Source organism: Hippoglossus hippoglossus, chromosome 24 (genome assembly GCF_009819705.1).
Source record: "Hippoglossus hippoglossus isolate fHipHip1 chromosome 24, fHipHip1.pri, whole genome shotgun sequence".
NCBI lineage: Eukaryota > Metazoa > Chordata > Actinopteri > Pleuronectiformes > Pleuronectidae > Hippoglossus > Hippoglossus hippoglossus.
Genome location: NC_047174.1, coordinates 910,351 through 933,261, shown reverse-complemented (window position 1 = coordinate 933,261; position 22,911 = coordinate 910,351). Strand labels below are relative to the sequence as shown.

The following is a 22,911-nucleotide window of genomic DNA, read 5'->3' as shown; positions in this document are numbered from 1 at the left end:
GGACCCTGAGAGTGAAGCAGACAGTTCATTAGTTACACCTGTGCTTTTCTTCATGTGATGTCATGAGCTCAGTCTGTTGTGTTGAATATGTTGCCTCCTTGTCAGATAAAGAGAGAACTCCTAATATTACACTTTGGACTAAACCAAGTCAACCTGCGATTCCATGAGTCTGGAGGTGTGTGTCTGTTCTGGAGCTTTCAGAAGAATCATCGTGGTCTTCCTCAGTGGTCACATTAACCAGGGCCTGTAAACACAAGGGAGGGATCACAAGTTTATCAGTTACTGGAAGTTTCCCATTGTCATGGACACAGTTTGAAGTAGGTCACATGATCTTTTCACGAGTTTCCTTGAGAAACAACTTGAAGTGTAATGGTTGTGAATTCTGTTGACCTGTAACGACCTTCACCTCAAACTGGACGAGGCTTTCCAGCTCAGCTCCAGTGTGAATGGAAACCTTCTAGTATCTGGATGCTTCACATCGATCAGCAGCACGTTGGTGAGTCTGACTCCAGGAGAATCAGGTGGACTTCAGGTCTCATTCAGATGCTAACTGGAGACGGATCTGAACAAATGATCCTGGAGATTCAGAACTTTACAGACGTAACCTGTCAAAGACTGGATCAGAGGCTCCTTGATCTCATGTCATGGGTATAAAACATGTTTTCTGTATTTATGAATCAAAATCTGTGAGACCCCCAAGGAGGGCGAGCTGACAGAGAAGTGTCACATGTTGGAAACATGGCTGCAGCCGGAATAAGACTTGTGTCTCCTGTGTCTGACAAACCTGCAGAGTTATGGAATTATTTGATATATTTCTTTATATAGACTGGAACGTCTCGTGTGTGTGTTCTCACCATTAAAATGTTCAAATCAGTTACATCTGTCTTTATGGCTGTGGTCTCCCATGTTTTATATTAAATCAGTTCATATTTGAAAACCCTCTTGTGTGCAGCAGATACTGGTGTGTGTACTGTGTGTACTGGGTGTACTGTGTGTACTCTGTGTACTGTGTGTACTGTGTGACCAGAACCATGTGAAGTACGTCCGTAGCATCACTAACTTTACCTTGATTAGCTCTGAAAGCGACCGAGGTGAACCTGTGGTCATCAGCTCCGAGGTCCTGAAGCAGGCGACTGCTCCTCGTGGCCGGTGGTGACGGAGCGAGAGGTTCATCCTCGCTGTATCTCGTTTCTGTTGTTGATACGTTAATGGAGGTGGAGGAGGAGGAGGAGGAGGAGGAGGAGGACAGGGTGGGGACCTCCCCTCGTCGGCCTTTGTAATTAGGGGAATGTGAGCTGAATCAGTCACGGCCCACTGAGCCACAGACCGCAGGCTCTTGTAGTGACCGCCATAAAGAGAGTGTCGCCTTACAGGCCGTCTGATGGCCGGGCCGCCTCGCTGCTCCTGCTCCTGCTCCTGCTCCTGCTCCTGCTCGCTGCTCCTGAGGATCCTGAGGAGTTGACTCTGTTGTGTTTTGCTTCTCACACACACTCACTCAGTTTTCAGTCATTTCAAACTGGACGTTGTAGATTCTGGTGGTTTTTGAAACTGAAAACAAACCCGACTCTCGTCCTTGAAACTTGACCTTGATCCAACGTGTCCTCAGTATCATTTTATGATCCTGGAGACGCAGTCTTCAAGTCCCCTCATGTTAACTCCTCACGGTTCCTTCCAGAGGAGCCGCTGGCGATCGGATGTCCACATCTGTGTCTTTATGCCCAGAAGCGCTCGTGGTTTAGGGCTCGTCTCCTGCAGACGGGTCAGATTACCTCAGGATGAAAAACCACCCAAACTATGTCGCTCTTTGAAAAGTTCAGAAGGTGATAAAAGTTCTTATTGAAGTTTTTTGTCGATTGACATAAATTGGATAGATGAGATATTTTCGGCTGCTCATAAACATTTGTCTCTGTTGTTGTAATAATTGAATAAGATGAAAAGGTGATTTCAATAACCAATGAACCTATAAACTAACCTAAACTGTGCTTTATTCTCCCCTGTGAAAAACCTTTCACTCAGTCAAAGCTGTTGTATGATGGATTTTAAATCGTTTGTTGGAGCCGCAGGACTTTTCATCTATTTTTAACTCTCAGGTTTTGTAATGTGTATTTTTAGCGTCTCCCTCCTCTGACTGAAATCACTTGTTTTAGTCTTTGATTATTTCAAACACACTCTCTTCTTCAGCTGAACCCAACCCATCGTTGTATATGGTGGCGAGGCTGTAACCATAGCAACAGCGAGGGCAGCTGACCCTGGATCAGGTGTTGTTGACCTTTTGAAACCGGCCGAACCCTCCAGAGTCATATTTTGGGAGGAGCCCTGTTGGCACCTGATGTTCAGATTAAAAACGGGGACAGTTCCTCCTTTGCTTCCAGCTGTTTGTCTGCAGACGTGACGGCTGTTGATTCAAGCGTGAAGATGGTGTCCGACGTGTTTCTCAGGCTCGTCACGCTGCTCGTTCTGAAGCTTCACTCCAGACGGACTTTGACCCGAGTTAATGCCTCTCTCTCTTTAGCTCTTCTCTTGAATATTCAAATGACACAGGGATTCTTGTTTCTGCTGTTGCCAGGGTTTTACAGCTCTGAACATTGGACTTCTAGCGACTGCTCTCCGCTGTGTGTGTGTGTGTGTGTCTGTGTGTCTGTGTGTGTCTGTGTGTGTGTGTGTGTGTGTGTGTGTGTGTGTGTGTGTGTCTGTGTGTGTCTGTGTGTCTGTGTGTGTGCCTCTTTAGGACCTTTTCCAGCATGAACACTGACCTTGTCAGGACTGGTGGACCTCATGGGGACCAAAGCTTGGTCCTAATGAGACAATCCTCGTAATAATAGTTCTTTATGTTCTTTAGTAAATAGAAGGAAAAGTTATTTGTCTCACTTTGTTTCTGATCTGAAAAATGATCCAATCTGTGACTAAAACTAAAACTAATGATATAATACGAATCCTTAGGAGCTGAACTGAGTGTTTCCAGTGTAGTAGTGAAGATTCTCCTTCACACTCACGTCCTGACCTTTGACGACCTGACCTCCACGCTGCCCGGCTGCTAATCATCCTGCTAACGCCTCTTTTCAAGGTTCACTTCTCACAGATTGAATCATTTAGACTCTTTTGTGTAATGTGCAACTCTCTCAGCTGCTTGTGCCACTTTTTCATTGGTGTTAGACTTCGACTTGAGGAGGATGACTCCTGTCAATCTTTGAACTCTCTTACAAGGAGTTTGTCAAAGATCAGCACTTTTCCATCAATCATCAGAAATGAAGCTGAGGCCGAATCACACCAGGGACGTTTTGATCCATGAGGCCGATGTCGCTGTTTTGAATAAAGATCAATGAGCATAAACACTTTTGGCAAGAGTCGTGAGACAGATTTGAGGGAAGAGGTTGTGTAATAAAACGATAAAGTTTACAGTCGTAGCCCATCATGAAGTAATGGTGAATTATTTATGACTCTAATTAGCTAATTTGACACAGTGACCTTGTTAAGAGACAAAAGGGACCTGTTTGACCTCACAGGAGACGGATGTGACTCCCGACGTCCTAACAGATGAACTGTATTACTTTAGAAGGGACTCTTTAAAGGTTGAGGTTGGAGTGAAGCTTTGGGGTTGGCAGGTTAGTTGTGACGTTCAGGGCCTTGGAGTGCGTCATGTGAGCGAACTCACCACAATAGAAAGACAAACACACGCTGGGCGGGTCAGAGTCCTTCCTGCCTCTGTGAAAAGAATCACCTGCAGATCCTCAGATCCTCGACCACGCCCTGCCGCGGTGACTCCGCTGTGGGTGCGGCCGCAGCGATGAATGCTGAGTGGCAGCCGTGAGACAAATAGAAAACAGGAAAGCTTTCATGTCTTTTCTTTCTGTGTCCTGAAGCTTTCAGGAGAGGGGCAGGTGTGTGAGGAATGAATGCAGAGCACAGACAGAACGCTGCAGTTAATGTTTCACCAGGTTAACCAGGAAATTACTCACCAGCAGGTATCGAGTTTGATTTTACATGTGCTCTTACTTTCTTATCATTTATCAAACGAATCATCAATTAAACTTCCTGTTGAGCGCCTTATCATTTCAGCCCTGATTTACATAACTGTTTCAAATGAAAGATTAGGAATAATACAATGATAAAAGCTACTAAAGCCACTTCTCCACTCATATTTTAACAACTGAAAAATGTATGTTCAAGACATTTTCCAGTTTTTTTATCTACAGATATTTATTATTATTATTATTATTATTATTATTATTATTATTATTATTATTCTTTAGCTTCTTTGAATTTTCCTGTAGACGATTTCAACAAGTAACAAACAGTTAAACTAAGAAAAGTTTTAAAAAACATATTAAAACAAATGATAAATAACTGATGATAGAGTTGCATAATAAAATAAACATTAAATTAATAATTTTATAGAAGTGATTTATAATAAATAGGGGCCTTTTCCTCCTCCTTCGTATAAAACCTCACTCCGGTTTGCAGTGAAACGTAACTTCACTCCCGATATAAACGTGCTGGACACTAAACTGAGCACCAGATTAGCACCGCAGCCAAATGTATCTCCAGAGGTTTCACTGGAGGATCTCAGGTCTCAGCAGCAGAGTTAGAAACCTGCAGGTCCGTCTGGGCTGAAGAACCAACGACTGACGGGGAGCGTCCGAGTCTCGACTGCAGCACTCACCATCACATTAATGCTTTTTTTTTAAACTGAAAGGGTACAGAACTAATCTATTTCCAGCCTCTGCCCTAAATATTAAAATCCTCTGAGTAATTTCAGCTGTAACGCGTGGAGCCGTCCTCTGGAACCTGCTTCCATTAACGCCCTCAGTGGGCGAGAAACGAGAGGTGTTGAGCTGGGAAGAGGAAACCTGCAGAGGATTCCTGACGCAGCCGTCAGAGCGAGACGGGACAGTTTCACTGGGTCCAGCAGACGGGACAGTTTCACTGGGTCCAGCAGACGGGTCCAGCAGACGGGACAGTTCCACTGGGTCCGGCGGACGGGACAGTTTGACTGGGTCCGGCGGACGGGACAGTTTGACTGGGTCCGGCGGACGGGACCAGCAGACGGGACAGTTTCACTGGGTCCAGCAGACGGGACAGTTTGACTGGGTCCGGCGGACGGGACAGTTTGACTGGGTCCGGCGGACGGGACCAGCAGACGGGACAGTTTGACTGGGTCCGGCGGACGGGACAGTTCCACTGGGTCCGGCGGACGGGACAGTTTGACTGGGTCCGGCGGACGGGACCAGCAGACGGGACAGTTTGACTGGGTCCGGCGGACGGGACCAGCAGACGGGACAGTTTGACTGGGTCCGGCGGACGGGACAGTTTGACTGGGTCCGGCGGACGGGACAGTTTCACTGGATCCAGCAGACGGGACCAGCAGACGGGACAGTTTCACTGGATCCAGCAGACGGGACCAGCAGACGGGACAGTTTCACTGGGTCCAGCAGACGGGACAGTTTGACTGGGTCCGGCGGACGGGACAGTTTCACTGGATCCAGCAGACGGGACCAGCAGACGGGACAGTTTCACTGGGTCCAGAAGACGGGACAGTGTCACTGGGTCCAGAAGACGCATTATGCTGATCAGCGTTTTAGTTTTACACCAGAGGAGGATAACAAACAGAAACTGAATGAAGAACCTGTGGGAACGAGACTTTCACTTCATTATGTCACTTCTGCTTCTCACAGGTTTAAATTACCGTCGCTCAGTTGAACTACCTGTAATCTCACAGACGACAAAGAGACATTTACACAACAACACATCAGAGTTTAGCTCGTTAACGTCTTTAAATGAACATCATCACATGAATGATCACTTGTTCTGATGAACAACAAGCAGTGTTCTCCTGCTGCCTCTCGTCCCCCCTGAACTGTCAGTTTATATTCAAGCTGAAACAACCGTTTCAAAATAAACCTTCTCCAAGAGCATCTGACCATGTGGAGTAGTTTAAAAAGCGTCTGAGAAGTGACGAGTGGACGAGTGGACGAGTGGACGTGTGGACGTGTGGACGAGTGGACGTGTGGACGAGTGGACGAGTGGACGAGTGGACGTGTGGACGAGTGGACGTGTGGACGTGTGGACGAGTGGACGTGTTCTACATCAGAGCTCTGAGCTGAGATGAGGCTAAAGGTTTGTCGCCTCTCAACAGAGCAGCTGCTTGAAGGCCTGAGCACATCACGACGCAGGTTAATGCCACAAAATAGCAAATAACATGGAGGCAGCATGTCGAATAATAATAATTATATACCTAATACAACACTATTAGTAAATTTAATAAAACAAGAGCAAAAGTAGCTGTTGAGATCAACACGTGGTTTCAAACACAGAGAATCTGCAGCTGTAATAGGAAGAGATGGAATAAAGAAGAAGAGACGTCCATGTTCTCTGAATCTGAATCATCGGTGCATAAAGAGAAGTTATAGAAACTCGTGTGCAGCTGCTTCGATGCACTGAAGTGCGAACGTGAGCGTTTGATTGGTCCAGTCGGCCCAGTCTGTTCCAACACAGTCACTCTGAGCCCCCCCCCCCCCCAGTGGATCGTTCTGGGATGCAGCCGCAGCAGAGGCTTGTTTTCTTTGCTCGGTGGAGACGTGAGCTTTGTGGTATTTTAGTTGCTGGGTCATTTCACCTCGCTCCACCACATGAAGAGCAAATCAGGACTTGTTTCACTTCCAATACTGAACATCAGGGCTCCAGTGGAGATCAGCCAGAGGCGAGGCAGGAAACATGTTGAGCTTCTGAGTCAAGAGTGAGACTGAAGGAGGCGGAGACAGATGTGGAGGACAAGGTTATTCATCTACACTTTGGATTAGAAATGAAGTCATTGGTTTAAAAGATTGACAGATATTTTCAGATTACAGCTTCTCAGATGTCAGGGTTTGCTGCTCGTCTCTGTTTCTTGTTACAAATTGAATATCTTCAGATATCAGAGTCTCTACAGTCTCTAAACAAACGGTCCCACCAGCTCCAGAAGTGCAGCTCCCTCAGCAGAGAGCACCGGATTAAAAGCCTTGAAATGAGACGCTGTGGTGGAGGCCGGGACACAGAGGACAGAGAGGACAGAGAGGACAGCACCGAAAACAAACTGTCGCTGGAGCTGCAGCATCTGTCACTTTGTGTGTTGGAGAGGGCGACTGTGTGAACTGGCCTGAAGTTATGTGTGTCGACCCACTCCCTGCTGACAAACGGCCGATTGTTGCTCCCGTGTCCAGAGCACGCTCTGATGACCGCTGTCGGCTCACGTGGCGAAACGGAGACGGCCTGTGATGAGCTCAGATGCCAGAGGGACAAAGACCCGGAGGGAGAGAGTGACAGTGACAGAGCGACAGGAAGTCAGACATTTACCTTCTACAGTTCACTCCTGTGTCAGAGTTGTGATTTGACAGAATGATAAAGAAACGATGGAGACGTTTTTCTGTCTCTCAATATTTATGTGTCGCAGGTTCAGTCGGTTGTTTCATCTCTAAACAACGAACTCTGTGTCTGTCGCTGCTGCGTTTCAACCTTTGACCTTTTAGCTCCAGAGCCACTTCACGTACAGACTCACACACAGACTCACACACACAGACTCACACACACAGACTCACACACAGACTCACACACACACAGACTCACACACAGACTCACACACAGACTCACACACACAGACTCACACACACAGACTCACACACAGACTCACACACACACAGACTCACACACAGACTCACACACACACAGACTCACACACAGACTCACACACACACAGACTCACACACAGACTCACGTACAGACTCACACACACACTGACTCACACACAGACTCACACACACACAGACTCACACACACTGACTCACACACAGACTCACACACACACAGACTCACACACACACAGACTCACACACACACAGACTCACACACACACAGACTCACACACAGACTCACGTACAGACTCACACACACACAGACTCACACACAGACTCACACACAGACTCACACACAGACTCACACACAGACTCACACACACAGACTCACACAGGCCGTGGTATCAGGTTCGTTTGTGCTCGTATCTGTCACAACACAAATGTTCCCTCTGAGATCAAACCTGTGATGAGCTCAGATGCCAGAGGGACAAAGACCCGGAGGGAGAGAGTGACAGTGACAGAGCGACAGGAAGTCAGACATTTACCTTCTACAGTTCACTCCTGTGTCAGAGTTGTGATTTGACAGAATGATAAAGAAACGATGGAGACGTTTTTTCTGTCTCTCAATATTTATGTGTCGCAGGTTCAGGTTCAGTCGGTTGTTTCATCTCTAAACAACGAACTCTGTGTCTGTCGCTGCTGCGTTTCAACCTTTGACCTTTTAGCTCCAGAGCCACTTCACGTACAGACTCACACACAGACTCACACACACAGACTCACACACACAGACTCACACACAGACTCACACACACACAGACTCACACACAGACTCACACACAGACTCACACACACAGACTCACACACACAGACTCACACACAGACTCACACACACACAGACTCACACACAGACTCACACACACACAGACTCACACACAGACTCACACACACACAGACTCACACACAGACTCACGTACAGACTCACACACACACTGACTCACACACAGACTCACACACACACAGACTCACACACACTGACTCACACACAGACTCACACACACACAGACTCACACACACACAGACTCACACACACACAGACTCACACACACACAGACTCACACACAGACTCACGTACAGACTCACACACACACAGACTCACACACAGACTCACACACAGACTCACACACAGACTCACACACACAGACTCACACAGGCCGTGGTATCAGGTTCGTTTGTGCTCGTATCTGTCACAACACAAATGTTCCCTCTGAGATCAAACCTGTGATGCTCCGGTTGCAGGCTGCTGTAGTAAAAGGGACGGTGGTGCTGCAGTGGTCACGGTTCGATTCCCCTGATTGATCGGTAGATCCTCTGGTGCTCTGGTTCAGTCACAGCTCCGGGTCACAGCTGTGTGGATGGAAACTGAACCAGCGGCCGACCCGACTCCCTCACGTTAACAGGAGTTGATGAACTTCCTGTTGGATTAGTGCGTTCAGCTCGTGGATCTGCAGCTGCTCTCAGACCTGCACTGAACTCTGGATATCGATCTTACATTTCTCCGGAGCAGCTTTCTGTGAGAACACGAACACCTGAGTCTGGTGCTCCTGACGTTTTCTGGAACTTCTCCTGGTAGAACAGCCCCCTGGTCAAATGTCTGAGACTGACCGTGTGGCTGCCCAACCTGACATGATATCTGAAGTTATAGTCTGGTTTGGTCACTGGTTTGGTCACTGGTCTGGTCACTGGTCACTGGTCTGGTTCAGTTCAGGCTCGGTTAGCTTTGTATTGGTGCTTCAGTCTAGTAAGAAAACAGCAGGACAATGTGTGGAAGCTTCCCAGTGGACGAGTGGACGTGTTGATGAGGTTTCTAACACGTGACGGACGTGAGACTTCTTGATATGTGATGTAAAGCTCTGACACTCGATCTCTAGGTTGAGACACAGTGTACACACACAGTGTCTCTGGATCCAGCAGCCGACGGCTTGTTTTTCCTGTTTCCTCACACACGGGGCTGGTTTGTGGTTCGGGCTCTGGTTTCCCTGCGGCCGCTTGTTTTCACAGAAACAACATCTGAGTGGATGTAATGAACTTCTGCTCATTTCCTGAATAAAGTTTCTTCTTCTTCAACATTTCTTATCCAAGTTTCATAGTTTTTTTTATTCACTGTGTAACTCTTTGTAATGTTTTTGAAGACACTATATAAATAAGTACAAGTTCCTTTTTGCCGTGTGTAGTTGTTTTTGACTTGGAACTAGTGGGTGTTCTGCTCTCATTGGAAAATGAAGTCATTCTGTTCGAGGAGCTTCTTTCTTCTCTCAGACTGTTTCCCTCATGTTTTCCAGAACCCTCAGAGCGGTGCGATGGAGGACGGGAAGCCGGTGTGGGCGCCACACCCGACGGACGGGTTCCAGCTGGGGACCATCGTGGACATCGGAGCCGACAGCCTCAGCATCGAACCTCTCAAAGGGAAGGGAAAGGTGAGCGAGCGGTTTACTGGTGTCGTTTCAGGCGAGTGGTCGAAAAAACATACAAGCAAAACTAATCGAAAACTAATCAAATCAGTATAATAATGTAATCACCTGGACTGGAATTAGTAGTCGTCTGTTGGAAGTTGAATTGCATCATGGGTAATGCAGGCGCCAAGTTTGGATCGTAGACTGTAAATAAAGACATGACAGCTCTTATAAGTGAAGCCAAATCATCTCTACTGCCCCCTGGTGTCTGGCTGCAGTATAGCTCATAAACATCCTCCATGTTAGCTGAGGGGACGTGGACCAAACAAAGAAAAACAAAGTAGACGATAAATAGATGATTGACAGCTGAGACTGACTCATGGTTGGTCGAGCAGGCGTGTGGGCGGAGCCTCGACACCACAGCCCCTTTCCCAGTGATGTCATGGTGCGTTGGTTTCTGAGATACTTTGGCTCCGGTTCTGGACAGTGGAAGGAAGTGGAGACGTGACGTCCATCTTTATTTATCCTCCTTAAATACAGTTAATGATTCTATTGTTTGGACAAAGAAGACGAATATGGGGAATTAAAAAGATATGTGTGGTTGTGCTGCTTCCATATTTCTCCATCTTTCATTTCCTGGTTCCCTCGGGGCTTTAATTTCCTGCGAGAGCCTTTTCTGATTCGCTGTCACCTGCAGCGTGTGAATGATTTAATGTGTCACTTAATGTCATGAGGAGGAGGAGGAGGAGGAGGCCACAGGCCTGGAAGCAGCGAAGCATCATTCACTCAGTGATTCACCTCCAGCCCCTTCAGTCCACAGCCGGCAGCTCTAATGTGCTCGAGTACAGAATCTGAAGTCAAGTGGCTCTCAGCAGGAAGATGAACAGGCTTCTCCTCTCGCCGATATCTCACCGGTAATTCACTTTCCTGCTGGATGAGTCGCCGCGTCGCCCTCGGCAATGCTTTTAATGTCACTGAGAGGCCGTCGCCACGGTTACCCCTAATGCTCCTCGTCCGTCTTGGTGATCTTTCCCCGGAAGGCGTCGGTGACCGAGTGTTTACTGTCGGTCAAGAAAACACCGGACTGACGCTGTTTGACCGAGAGAAGGTTTCCATCGTACGAGGAACATCGAAAGTGCTTGTTTATTTTTGTGTCTTTTTTATAAAGCCCTAAAAAGTTTTGTCCTCTTACTTTGCTGCAGCATTTTTTCTGAAATCTCACAGGTGATATTAACCGTAAATAAACATAAACATAACATCGGTTCATCGTGAAACATCATTTGTTTTCATATAGTCTGTTGTGTTTATTTCACACAACACAAAGACTTGGACGGACGTGTTATGAGTCAGTGAAGAACTCTGCAGAACAAGAGGGCGGATCCAGGAATGTAGTGTCACCTTGTTTGACCTGGTGAGCGAGCGTAGGTGGAGGTATGCACGCCCTTCTAATTATTTTATCTTCAGTCTTACTGTCTGTCTCTCCCCTGTGGATCAAGTGAACGGTAACGACATGAAGCCGTAGCTGCAGCCCTGCGTTCATGTACTGAAGCAGGTTTTGTGCAGTGATGTAGATATATTTTGGTTTCATGATAACAGTTGCCACAATGAGTGAACACTGGGCACCGTGATGAGAGAGAGCAGGTCTCTGTGGGACCGGACCATCTGCTGCAGGACTCCTCGTTCCTCTTTGTGTTCGGACTCGTTCTCCTGCTGCAGAATAAAGCCTCCCTGACGGCTCTACGCTGCAGATCGAAACCTCTACAGTGACGACAAGCATCTCAGTGGCTGCTGTACCAGGAAGCACAGGCAGTCGAGTCTCTAGCCCGCTCGGCCACACCACAATAAAAATGTTGCCTGTCTAGAAACTGGTTTTCGAGACGCTCAAACGGAGAAGTTTGTAAACACTGCTGGTCACGTCTGTGTTTTCGTCTGGACGAGTAGAAGCGGAGATGTTTGGAAACTGACGCAACCTTTTAAAGATTCCTACTAAATATCAGCACTTTGAAACTGACTGCCTCCTCTCCTCCTCTAATAAAATGAGCCCAACACCAGCTTGTCCTTCACCCACCATGAGTCACAGCAGGACAGAGACTTTGTGATGATGATACTATGAGTATCATGCTCTCGGCTCTCTGTCCTCCTCCTGACGTCCATCCCCGGAGTTCTGCCAGCGAGTGAACACATCGTCAGACACTGGCACAAACTGGCTGCAGCAGGACAGGCTGCACATTGTTCTGGATCAGACGGTCGCAGGCCTCCGCTGCAGCCCGGAAACTGCACGGAGAGCAGATCTGAAGACAGCACGTCTCTGTGAAAGTGTTTTTCTTTTGCCTTCAGATGTGAGAGATCTGATCTGAAGTCAGCGTCTGAGGAAACACAGGCTGGGGGTTGGGCCGAGGTTGCTGTGTGTCCTTCAGCTCCTGGGAGACTAATTCCAGGAGAAAGAATCTCATCAACTGGTCGTAAAGAAAAAACTCCAGCAATCAAATGTTATGAGTCCTGATCCGAGCTGAGAAGAAGGTGGAGGATTCGATCTTAGGGCATAAAAAGCTTCACGTGACGTCTGCAGAATACTTTATAACCTTTATAATCCGAGGTGCCTGTTAACTGTTTATATGAAGTGCAAAGATCAGAGCAGTAAACAGGTGGAGTAACTTTTCCTGGAGAAAGAGGACGATCACGTTCTCTTGACCACAGACACACAAATGGACGTAGAAGAGAGTGACTGACATTTCAGATATCGGAGCAGCAGAGTGAATCTCAGCCGTCTGTCACTGTGGAAACTTTCAGTTGCTGATTAAAGAGTTTCAAGTCTCTGCACGTTGGTTTTCTCTGCTCTCTAGTTGGATGGAGGAGGACGGACGTTAATCTAAACTCATAGGAACACGTGACGTGTAATTAACGGGCAGAAACTGACACAACCACATTCTTACAGATTAGGTTTGTGAGGCGTTTGTCTCTGGAGCTTCTGTCTGCAGCAGCGATGACAGAACAATGTTCAGCTTCTTTTCCTCTCAGATTATCGGCCTGGCGTCACCTCCACCTCCTCCACCTCCTCCCTTCTTTTCTCCTCGCGCGGCGCAGCGTTGTGGAATCCGGGCTGAGAATGTGGAACATGCCACCACTGGAAAGAATGAATCAACTGTACGTCACCATGGCACCGCGGCCCTGACGCAGCGGAGGCCCGCAGCGGAGCCTCTTAGATCGGGCAGTTAACAGAGCTCGGCCTCGCTGGAGCCGACAGGAGCTGGCAGAGACCGGCCGATCACAGAAACACCAGCAGACCCTCGGGGCTCCGAAGCACCGGGTCACATGTGTCCTCATAAACCCCCGTGTATTAGTTCCACGTGGGTTTAGCTGGAGGAATGTGAAACGTGTGGCGAGCTAATACCTCCGAGCTTCTAGAGTAAAAGTTAACGTCAGAATCAGTGAATCACAAATTCAACACTCAATCTGACTGAATTGTAAAGTCAATGGTAACAATATCATCGAGTCCACGGGGACGTCGCAGCACCACAAGCAGCATCATGGTGTTTATTGTTACGGAACATTCACGTGCACACAATGCAACACAAGTTGTTTACAGAATAAAAATAATAAAAACAACACCAGCCCCCCCGTCCTTTGATTAGGACACGTCGAGTACAGCCTGGTTCTCCTGTGACTCTACAGCATCAGAATAAAGTCTCCTGTCTGTCCTGGATGGTGAATAATGCAGAGCAGCGGCTGCCTGCTGTGGACGTGCTGTCCGTCCTCTCTGTGTCTCCGTCACCGTGTTGTCTCTGTCCAGTCCGATCCTGTTTCCTCCAAATAATTCATCAGGTGTTCACGTGTCGAGCAGCAGCCGGTTCCTTCAGCCTCTGGACACCGGACTCAAATCTGAAATAATACCAGGTTACCAAGAAGGAAGCGTCTGAAAATAGAAATAAACATGAATCATCAATTCATGTTTAATTCCTAAAGAAACAAACCTGAAGCTTCACAGTTTCTGTGTTGATGTGTTTTGATGTCGTCTGATGTTTAACTTAATTCTCCATCTTCACTTCATTCAACTAATTTCTTCTTTACTTGATCTTGTATTTTAAAGTTTGCTGATGTTTTGCTCTCGTGCACCAGAATCTGCCGAAACTGCATCTTTCTTCTTGAATATTTATCACTAATCATTATCACTCTCGTAGTTTTATCTGTAAGATCTCGTCTCTGAACTCTTAATTCTTTACCTCTATTCCGTTTCTCTCTCTCCTCCTCTCACAGACCTTTCTGGCTCAGATCAGCCAGGTCTTTCCTGCAGAAGATGACGTTAACAAACACATGGAGGACAACTGTGAGTTTCACTTTCTAACAACAGCTTCTCTCTCTCATGACATTAAATACAGCAGATAGATGCATGATGTGAATTCTTAAAAATGCTAAAGTAAATATTATTGTGCAGCCTGTGTATTATTCTATGTTTCATGTATGTCTCTGTAACCTTGTTCCTGTCCCTTGTTGTGCCTCAGGTTCTCTGATGTACCTGAATGAAGCGACTCTGCTCAACAATGTTCGTGTGAGATACAGCAAAGACAAGATTTATGTAAGTGTCTAAAAAAACATCTGAATCAATCCACAGTGTGAATTAAACAAACTGAACTTTACGTTTTCTCTCTACGAGTTTGTTGATGTCTTTTACGTCTCTGAGCAGATAGAATGTCCTCACTCCTGCAGAATGTCCTCACTCCTGCAGAATGTCCTCACTCCTGCAGAATGTCCTCACTCCAGACCAACACTTTTAATGATCATTATAATTCCACTGAAGTGTCTGTTCCTGACTTTTATACATTTTCATTTTCTTTGTTATTGATTTGTTTGTGTTGTCCTGAGTGTGATCAGCAGCCTCTAGTGGCTGAAGAAGGAACTGACCCTGGGTCTGAATCACCACTTCAGATTCTTCCCATCAGACACATTGATCTAGTTATTCCTTCATTAATGAACCTGAACGTTCACTTTTTATTGAAACTGTTTAATAAGTAAGTTTGATGCTGTTTTGTTTCTAGACTTGAGTTTAGGATCAAATATGAGAAACCCTGTAAGTGATTCAGTTTCAACATGAACGGAACATTTAGCATTTATCTCAGCAGCGTATTAGGCTGATGAAGCTTAGCTGCGTGTTCCTAATAAACTGGAACCTGTGGGTCAGAAACAGGTTTATTTCATAGGACAAGAGTAGCACATAAAGGTTTAGCAGAGTTTTCATTCAGAGTGTGAACAGATGGTGGTTTTTAGAGGAAAGACGATCAGTGAAACCCAGGTTTTTAAATCTTTAGATCCCGATGCTGCCAACGCATCACGTGTGAGTAATGAGGCCTGATTTCACTTTCACAGTTTATTAGTGCTGAACGCTGGAGTTTAACGCCTTGCTGCTTTGGGATTCTGGGAAATGTAGTTTATCACCAAGGGAAATTCACTCGGCAGGTTGTGTGATTAAATAACTGAGCTGCCACCACAGATGTTGTTACTTCTTCCTCCTCCAGACGTTCGTAGCCAACATCCTGATCGCGGTGAACCCGTACTATGACCTCCCGAAGCTGTACTCGCCGGAGACCATCCAGCAGTACCGGGGCCGGTCTCTGGGAACGCTGCCGCCGCACGTGTACGCCATCGGTGAGTGAACACCTTCGCTGCCTCCTGCTGGATCCCTGGGGTCAGCGTCTAATCTGAGCTGCCTGTGTGTGTCTCAGCTGATAAGGCGTACAGGGACATGAGGGTGCTGAAGATGAGCCAGTCCATCATCGTCTCCGGGGAGTCCGGAGCCGGGAAGACAGAAAACACCAAGTTTGTGCTCAAGTGAGGACGACGCTGCAACACGAGACTCAGGAGTTTTATTATCACCTCAAATGCTCCAGAGGAATTCAGGGACATGATTTTGATTTTGAAACACTATAAAGTCTGAGAGTTTGTTTTATACGATGGAGTAAAATGGCCACGGGAAGAAACAATAAATTCTCTGATTTCGGGAATAAAGTCTCAGTTAAACGAGAGAAAAATCATATAATGTTATGGGAATAAAGTTTCAATTTAACGAGGATAAAGTCATAATATCAAGAGAATGAAGTCGTAATTTAACGGGATAAAAATTCATAAATCCCTTACATATGTCTTTGACCACGGCAGTTTGGGATTTACAGTTTTTTTTTTTTTAATCATTTATATTAAATATAATCCCAAAATGTCTCAAACTCATTCCTCAGATAGTTTTTTAAAACTGTAACTGAAATCCTGAAATGTTTTTAGGGTTAACATCCCTTCACATGTAACTCTGCTGTTCCCAGATACTTGACGACCTCGTATGGAACCGGTCAGGACATCGACGAGAGGATCGTGGAAGGTGAGATTCACGGGCAGGGCAGCGCGGGATCATGGGAGTTGTAGTTCTCCTGGTTAGGATTCCTTCAGAGGTTTTTATCAGGAGCTGACGGCTTAAAATCCCTCATCTGATTCAAATGTAGAGTTAAAAACCACCAAGATCTGAAAAGTTTACCGTAAAAACAGGCGAGCACATGAAACACAGCCTTACCCTGATTTAAAACTACAGATGCTTTATCAGGTTTGAAAATATAATGTAAGAAACACAGATATAAAGCATGTCTGGTTCTTTTTAGACATTTTAATGTGGGAAAGTTTCCTTTTTAAAGCTTTTTAATTTTGGTCCCGTTCTCCTCCCACAGCGAACCCCCTGCTGGAGGCTTTCGGAAACGCGAAGACCGTGCGGAACAACAACAGCAGCCGCTTCGGGAAGTTTGTGGAAATCCACTTTAACGAGAAGGTAGATTTATTCAGTGTTTTCTAAAACAACACAGAAAAACCAGTCTGAGACTTCAGAGTCTGTCTCATCTGGAGGAAACTCAGGAGACGAACGGTGAAGACGTCATGAATTAAACATGATGCCCGACAGCGACAGTTAATTATCATAAACTCTTATTATTGAGCTCTGTGAATAAAGTCTCTGTATCAGCTGAGATGCTTAAACAGTTTCTGCAACCTGCTATAATTCACTTTATTTCCATATAGAGTTCGTACACACGTGAATAATTATTTATATTTTTCTTTGTATCACCTTTGCTCTTTTTCCGATTCACTACTTAATGAATTTAAACCCATTTAAAATGTAATGATCGTGATATAAGTAACAGGATATGAGGTCATCGTGTGCTCACAGGTGCTATACATGTATTGTTGTGTGTTTGGGACATGTCGGAAACGTTTTGTCCGTGTTGGCGTTTGTCCGTCAGAACGCCGTGGTGGGCGGATTCGTTTCCCACTACCTGCTGGAGAAGTCCAGGATCTGCAGCCAAAGCAAAGAGGAGAGAAACTACCACATCTTCTACCGACTGTGCGCCGGAGCGTCCGAGGACATCAGGCAGAAGTTTCACCTCAGCTCCCCCGACACCTTCAGGGTACGAGAGTTTAGTTTGTATGTTGCATGAACCCAGTGGGATGGAGGAGAGGAGGAGAGGAGGTCGTCCTGAGTGTTTACCTCCTGGCTGCAGAGGAATCCTGATAAACGTGTTAAAGGTTGACGATGGGACTTGAGCTCCGTCGAGTCTCAGCTCATTAACCTCCTGCTCCGTCCTCTTGTTCTCCTTCATCCCTCTGACCTGTTAATGAGGAGGAGGACTCCTCCAGCGCTGCACCAGTCAAGTCTCTATTTTACGATCGGCAGGTCGTCTGACTCTGCTGCCTGATCGCTGACATCCATGTTTTAAATGACGAATCGCTGAAAAAGATTGGAGGAGACAGAACTTTCAGACAGTAAAACAGGCAGCTGACTTATCGTCCCTGCAGAGCGACCTGCTGAAAGCTGCGGCAGCTCAACGTGGACGCGCCCACGTGAAGATGAATCCATCTTCCTTGTGATTCTGAAGATATTCTTACATGGATTTTAATGTGTTAGTTAATTAAAAGCTGAGTTGACTAGTTAAAACCAGAAGTAACCACATTTGAAGAGTGGGGGGGGGGGGGGGGGGGGGGTGGAGCCTGACTGAAAGCTGCTTTATGGTCTGTTTGACTCTAAATGATCATAATTCACTAAATGAACATCAGCTGTTTGAAGAAGACTTGAAACTAGAGACTGAGACAGAAACTCCTGAATGTTTCCTGACGTTATAAAGTGAGAAGTCACTTTCTATAGAAACTACCATTTTATAAACAGATTACAGATCAGTCAGAGTGGGATGAGACTCACAGCAACAAGACGTCTCATCATGTGAGCGTGATAAACGTGACCATATCAAGAAAAATCAAATACATAGACACTCGTACTGCAGCGCTGGTGTGAGACTGAGGAGTCAACCCCTCCTCTTTGCCTTGTGGACACCAGATGGCAGCACTGAGCCGCAGCTGAGTCCCCAGCTCTTCATTGGGCTGCTCAGTGTTTATTAGTGGTTTAAAGACCGAGCTGTGTTTACCATCATGTTTGCTCTGCTCAGTATGAATCGTTAACCTCCAGATACAGTGATGGCTGCAGCAGAAGTGGTGGTGCACAGATAATGACTGTTACATTCCGGCTGCCGCTCAGATGAAAGTGAGGACGGACGTATCGATCTGTCAAAGCCAGAGACGGCAGTAAAGTGGTCGACTGGCAGCGAATGTTAAAGAGAGCAGCAGAGATATAAACCTGAAAATCAGTCTTGTGTAAAGAAACACGTCCGTACAGTTGGTTTCAGCTTCAAGACATTGATCTAAACCTTCATCACCCTCCAAAGACCTCACAGAAAGAGTGAGGAGTGATTCCTCTCGTCACTTCTCACCTCTCCTGGCTCGGCTTAGTCCAAAGTGTGGCCGGCTGGACGCTGATGGACGTCACACGGTGCATTACTGCTGCTGCCGTCCCGTCGCCGGCTCCCTGTCGACTGCACAATTGATTTTAAGATTTTAAGATTCTCTTAATCATTTACAAAGCCCTGCATCCCTCCACCTCACGTTGTGTCTCCACAACCACAGCGAGACCATCGAGTCGTCTGAGTCTGTCCCTAAAACGTGGATTTTCAGATTTCCCCTTTTTGAAAAGAGCTGAGTCACCACGACTGTTGGAGCAGAAAGACAGATGATGTCTGTCTCTTTTCTTAAAAGCCTTTCGCTCCTCTGTTGGCAGCATCTGAATTCAATCCTCTATTCTCACCTGCGTAATTTTCAGACCTTAAAGTGCCACCGCTCGCTCTTCAGCCTCAGCCAGTGTCCCCCTGCAACTTGTTCCACCTCCTGCCGTCACTTCAGCAGCTAATGGCTTCATGTATCCACAGTTTCCCTGCTGGTGGGGAGGGAACAGAGATTCCAGGATCCAGCTCCGCGCTGATGGAAGCTCTGTCGTCTGATGCCAGGGGCGGAGACCAGGGTTTTTAAAACAATGGCTTTGGTTTGAAGTGACTCACAAAATGTAGGCGAGACCTGAAGGAGTGAAGGAACAGATAGTTAAAGTACTTGTGTATCTGCAGAGGTGCAGTAAAAGTATTTAAAGAAACACAATGGAAAAGTAATAAAAGTAAACGTCCTCGCTATTGATACAGAAAATCAACTGGGTCCTGGTGGTTAATCATTAAAACTCCGATATTGTCAGTTCTGCTCTTACCACTGGAGAAATTAACTGGTTTTATTTTAGCTTCACCACATTGTCTCACATTTGATCTCACAAAGCTCCATCGCTGTTTGACTGAACGACACTCGTTGGAGTCTGAGGAGTTCAGACGTCCGGAGGAAACTCGGAGCAGAGTCGCTGCTGCTCGGCATCAGAAGGCGTCAGTCGACAAGGCTCAGGCGTCTGATTAGGATCCTCTCACACATCTGCTGCTGGAGCGTTTTCACAGGGAAAATACTGTCAAAGAAAAAAGTCTGACATTCTATTAATTCTCTGAACCCCAATAGAACCAAGAAGAGTTCAGTAAAAGCCCAGAATAGATGATCTGGTTCTAAGTCAGAGAAGTAGAACCGTACACATCCCTGATCCTCTGCTGGCTCATAGAACCTCTGACTTCTGTTTAATTAATGTGTTGGACTTTCAAACACAATAATTGTCTCTTGTCTCTAGTTTTTATTCATGGTTTCTTGTGTTGTCATTCAGAGACATGATCTCGGAGCTCGACCAGTCATCACACATCATGTTTCACGATTTCCACTCTCGCTACATGTGAGGATGAAAACATTGTCGCACCTGAAGCTCATTTTCATTCCCCTCTTGTATTTCAAGCTGTCGGACGTGATTGTTATTTGGGCTGAGGTTGTGTCGTCTGAACCGGACAGAAGACAAACAGTAAAGCACAGCGCCGCCTCAGAGCGTGTGGGAGCCGCGGGGAGATCGAACAAGTGTTTTCAGACGAGATACATGGGAACAAAAGATGAAATGTTGCCGATCGGCGGGGAACGAGGGGGACGGGGGGGACGGAGGGGACGGAGGGCTGAACAAGCAGCGAGTCCCTCCTGCAGCTTCTCCTATAATGAGAAACTGAGTTTGTGTCCATCTGTTGGACCAAAAGGACTCGACTCTCCAAACAAGATGAGCACCGGCTCGACTCAGTCGTTTGCCTTCCCCCCCTCACACACCTGGGAAATTTGTGTCTGCGTCGTCATTAGCTTGTTTCTGTGCATCCAGCAGAGGAGGCCAGCTGGTGAGAAGCCATTAACACAGGTACAGAATCAATTACACTGGGAGGGGGGGGAGCGGGGGGGAGCAGGGGGAGCGGGGGGAGGGCTCTTTGTGCAAATGCTCATTTTATTGTTGAGGCGAGTTCAGGAAAGTGGTGTCAGCCGCACATAAACAGGAGGAAACTTTCCCAGAAACGTTCCCGTCTCTGACTCTCAGACTCTCAGACTCTCTGACTCTCCGACTCTCTGACTCTCTGACTCTCTGACTCTCCGACTCTCTGACTCGTGTTCTGCAGTTCCACCTCCACGGGCCAAGGGACGTCAGGTCTCTTCTCATCAGGTGACGGATCGTCTCAACTCTCCCTCGGACCGTTTGCTTGTTGCTTTGGCAGTAAAGCTCCTTTTTGTCTCCACACATTAGATTAGTTTGCTTGATTTGGTCATTTTTTAAAACCTCTTCCAGGAAAGACAGATAAGTGTTCAGCTGATTACACTTGTTGACTGTCTCGTTGTTTGGTGACGAGCGACTCGTGCGTTTCACGAAGCCGAGCACTCTCCCACTTCGAAGACCTTTTATTTACGCTCCACGTGTTGGTCTCTAAATGTTTTTCTCAGCTTTTATTGGCTGGTTTTACTTTGTCTGACAAAGCTCGTTAATGAAATCGTAATTATTCTAAAAGTCCATAAACCACTTCAAGCATTTCCTTTAATCCCCTTCACAGACTGGAGGAGTTTTATTATGTCTCTGTGCCGTTCTCAGCCGTGTGAGAATGTGCTCTGTTTTTATTTCTGTTTTAATTCCCTATTTTCCAACATGTAAATAAAGTTTACCCTGTTCTTTAGTTTAAAGGCCGTTTCCTCTGCAGTCGTGCTGATGTCTCTCTCTCTGTGTTCCTGCAGTACCTGAACAGAGGATGTACTCGCTTCTTCGCTTCCAAAGACACAGACAAGCAGATCCTGCAGAATCGCAAGAGCCCCGAGGTACAGTACCGCCGACCGCCGACCCACATTCAGCCCAACAAACACGTTAAAGATAGGATACAGTCTGAAGGTGATCTGTGTGACTGAGTAGATCTATCTAGAGGTTTAAACACATGTTTTTACATTTCCCCATTGAAGCTTTATTTTAAAGTACTGTACAGTCTAAACGCACCAGGTCCGGAGTGAGGACACGGACGTTTATGGCAAATTTAAAACCTTTGAATCCAAGTTTCTTTTTTTGACGAGTGGAAAGAGGAGAAAGCTGCAGTAAAACATCATGAGATGATATTATCTCACTAAAACATTTAGTCTTCAGCTTCAGTTTCTACTCACAAGCTGCTGAGTTCATGCTTCAGTGATAACAGAGTAATAATGATAAACTGGAGTTTAGCTGCGTTTAGATCAAGTGTGATTTCTTTTTGATTAATCAGCTCAAAAATGTTTAATTAAATCAGTAAAAATGTCGGAGCAACAGAATCAGTCAAATTTACAAATTCCTCAAACATTTTGATCATTTATTACTTATTAGATTTACTAAAGATTACATTTTAAATGTTTAATTAACTCGAGCTGAACTAAGTGATTCCTTGTTAAATGTTGAAGCGTTAAACCCATTTCCAGCAGTTGCTCGGTAACAGTTGTTTCCACGAACCTGAAGTGTTTTCCTCTCGTTCTTCGTGTCTCATGTTTGATTCTCATGCGAACTCAAAGTGACTCAGCAGGTCCGTTCAGACCTGCGGCCTCGAGCTGCTGTTTTCTGCTCGGGACATTTGCACCTTTTTGTTTTTACAGCTCACCACCTCCTCCCTCCTCCTTCCTCCCTCTGTCCGTCTCCCTCGTCTCCCTCGTCTTCCTGCTGGTTGTCTCCTCTCGTCTCATTTTAGCCCCGCCTCCCAGAAGGCCCAGTCTGCTCTGATTGGTCACTGTTTCTGAAACATCTCTCCCAGAAGCTCTCTGATCCACTAACGTCGCTGTAGCCATGGTAACAGTGACATTGATTAGAGTCATGTTGTTTTGTGTCTCCCGTTGTCGAAGGACTTTTTAACTGAGCTGAGCTAAAGGGAAAAAAGTTAAATATTGGAACTTTAAGACGAGAAACAAAATCGAAAGCCAACAGACTTTCTCTTTTCCACGTTTTTTTTCATTTCAGATATTGAGTGAATAAGAAAACCCAACAGATCCGATCACTGAGACTGAATTATTTACACCTTCGGTCCATTTTCTTGCTGTTGCATCACAGCGACTTGATTTGCAGCAGTTCT

At 46.2% G+C, this 22,911-nt stretch overlaps 1 protein-coding gene across 3 annotated transcripts in view; it reads left to right on the top strand.

Annotated features, from left to right (window-relative positions):
• myo6a (myosin VIa) overlaps window positions 1-22,911 on the top strand; it is a 75,273-nt gene that overhangs the window by 2,622 nt on the left and 49,740 nt on the right. For all 3 annotated transcript variants that reach the window (XM_034580587.1, XM_034580589.1, XM_034580588.1), the window contains exons 2-10: window positions 9,944-10,078; window positions 14,309-14,378; window positions 14,554-14,627; window positions 15,565-15,694; window positions 15,772-15,877; window positions 16,363-16,418; window positions 16,759-16,856; window positions 17,323-17,487; window positions 21,569-21,649. In XM_034580587.1, the coding sequence (XP_034436478.1) occupies window positions 9,962-10,078; window positions 14,309-14,378; window positions 14,554-14,627; window positions 15,565-15,694; window positions 15,772-15,877; window positions 16,363-16,418; window positions 16,759-16,856; window positions 17,323-17,487; window positions 21,569-21,649 (897 nt within the window). In that variant the 5' untranslated portion in view covers window positions 9,944-9,961. The remainder of the gene's footprint in view (window positions 1-9,943; window positions 10,079-14,308; window positions 14,379-14,553; window positions 14,628-15,564; window positions 15,695-15,771; window positions 15,878-16,362; window positions 16,419-16,758; window positions 16,857-17,322; window positions 17,488-21,568; window positions 21,650-22,911) is intronic.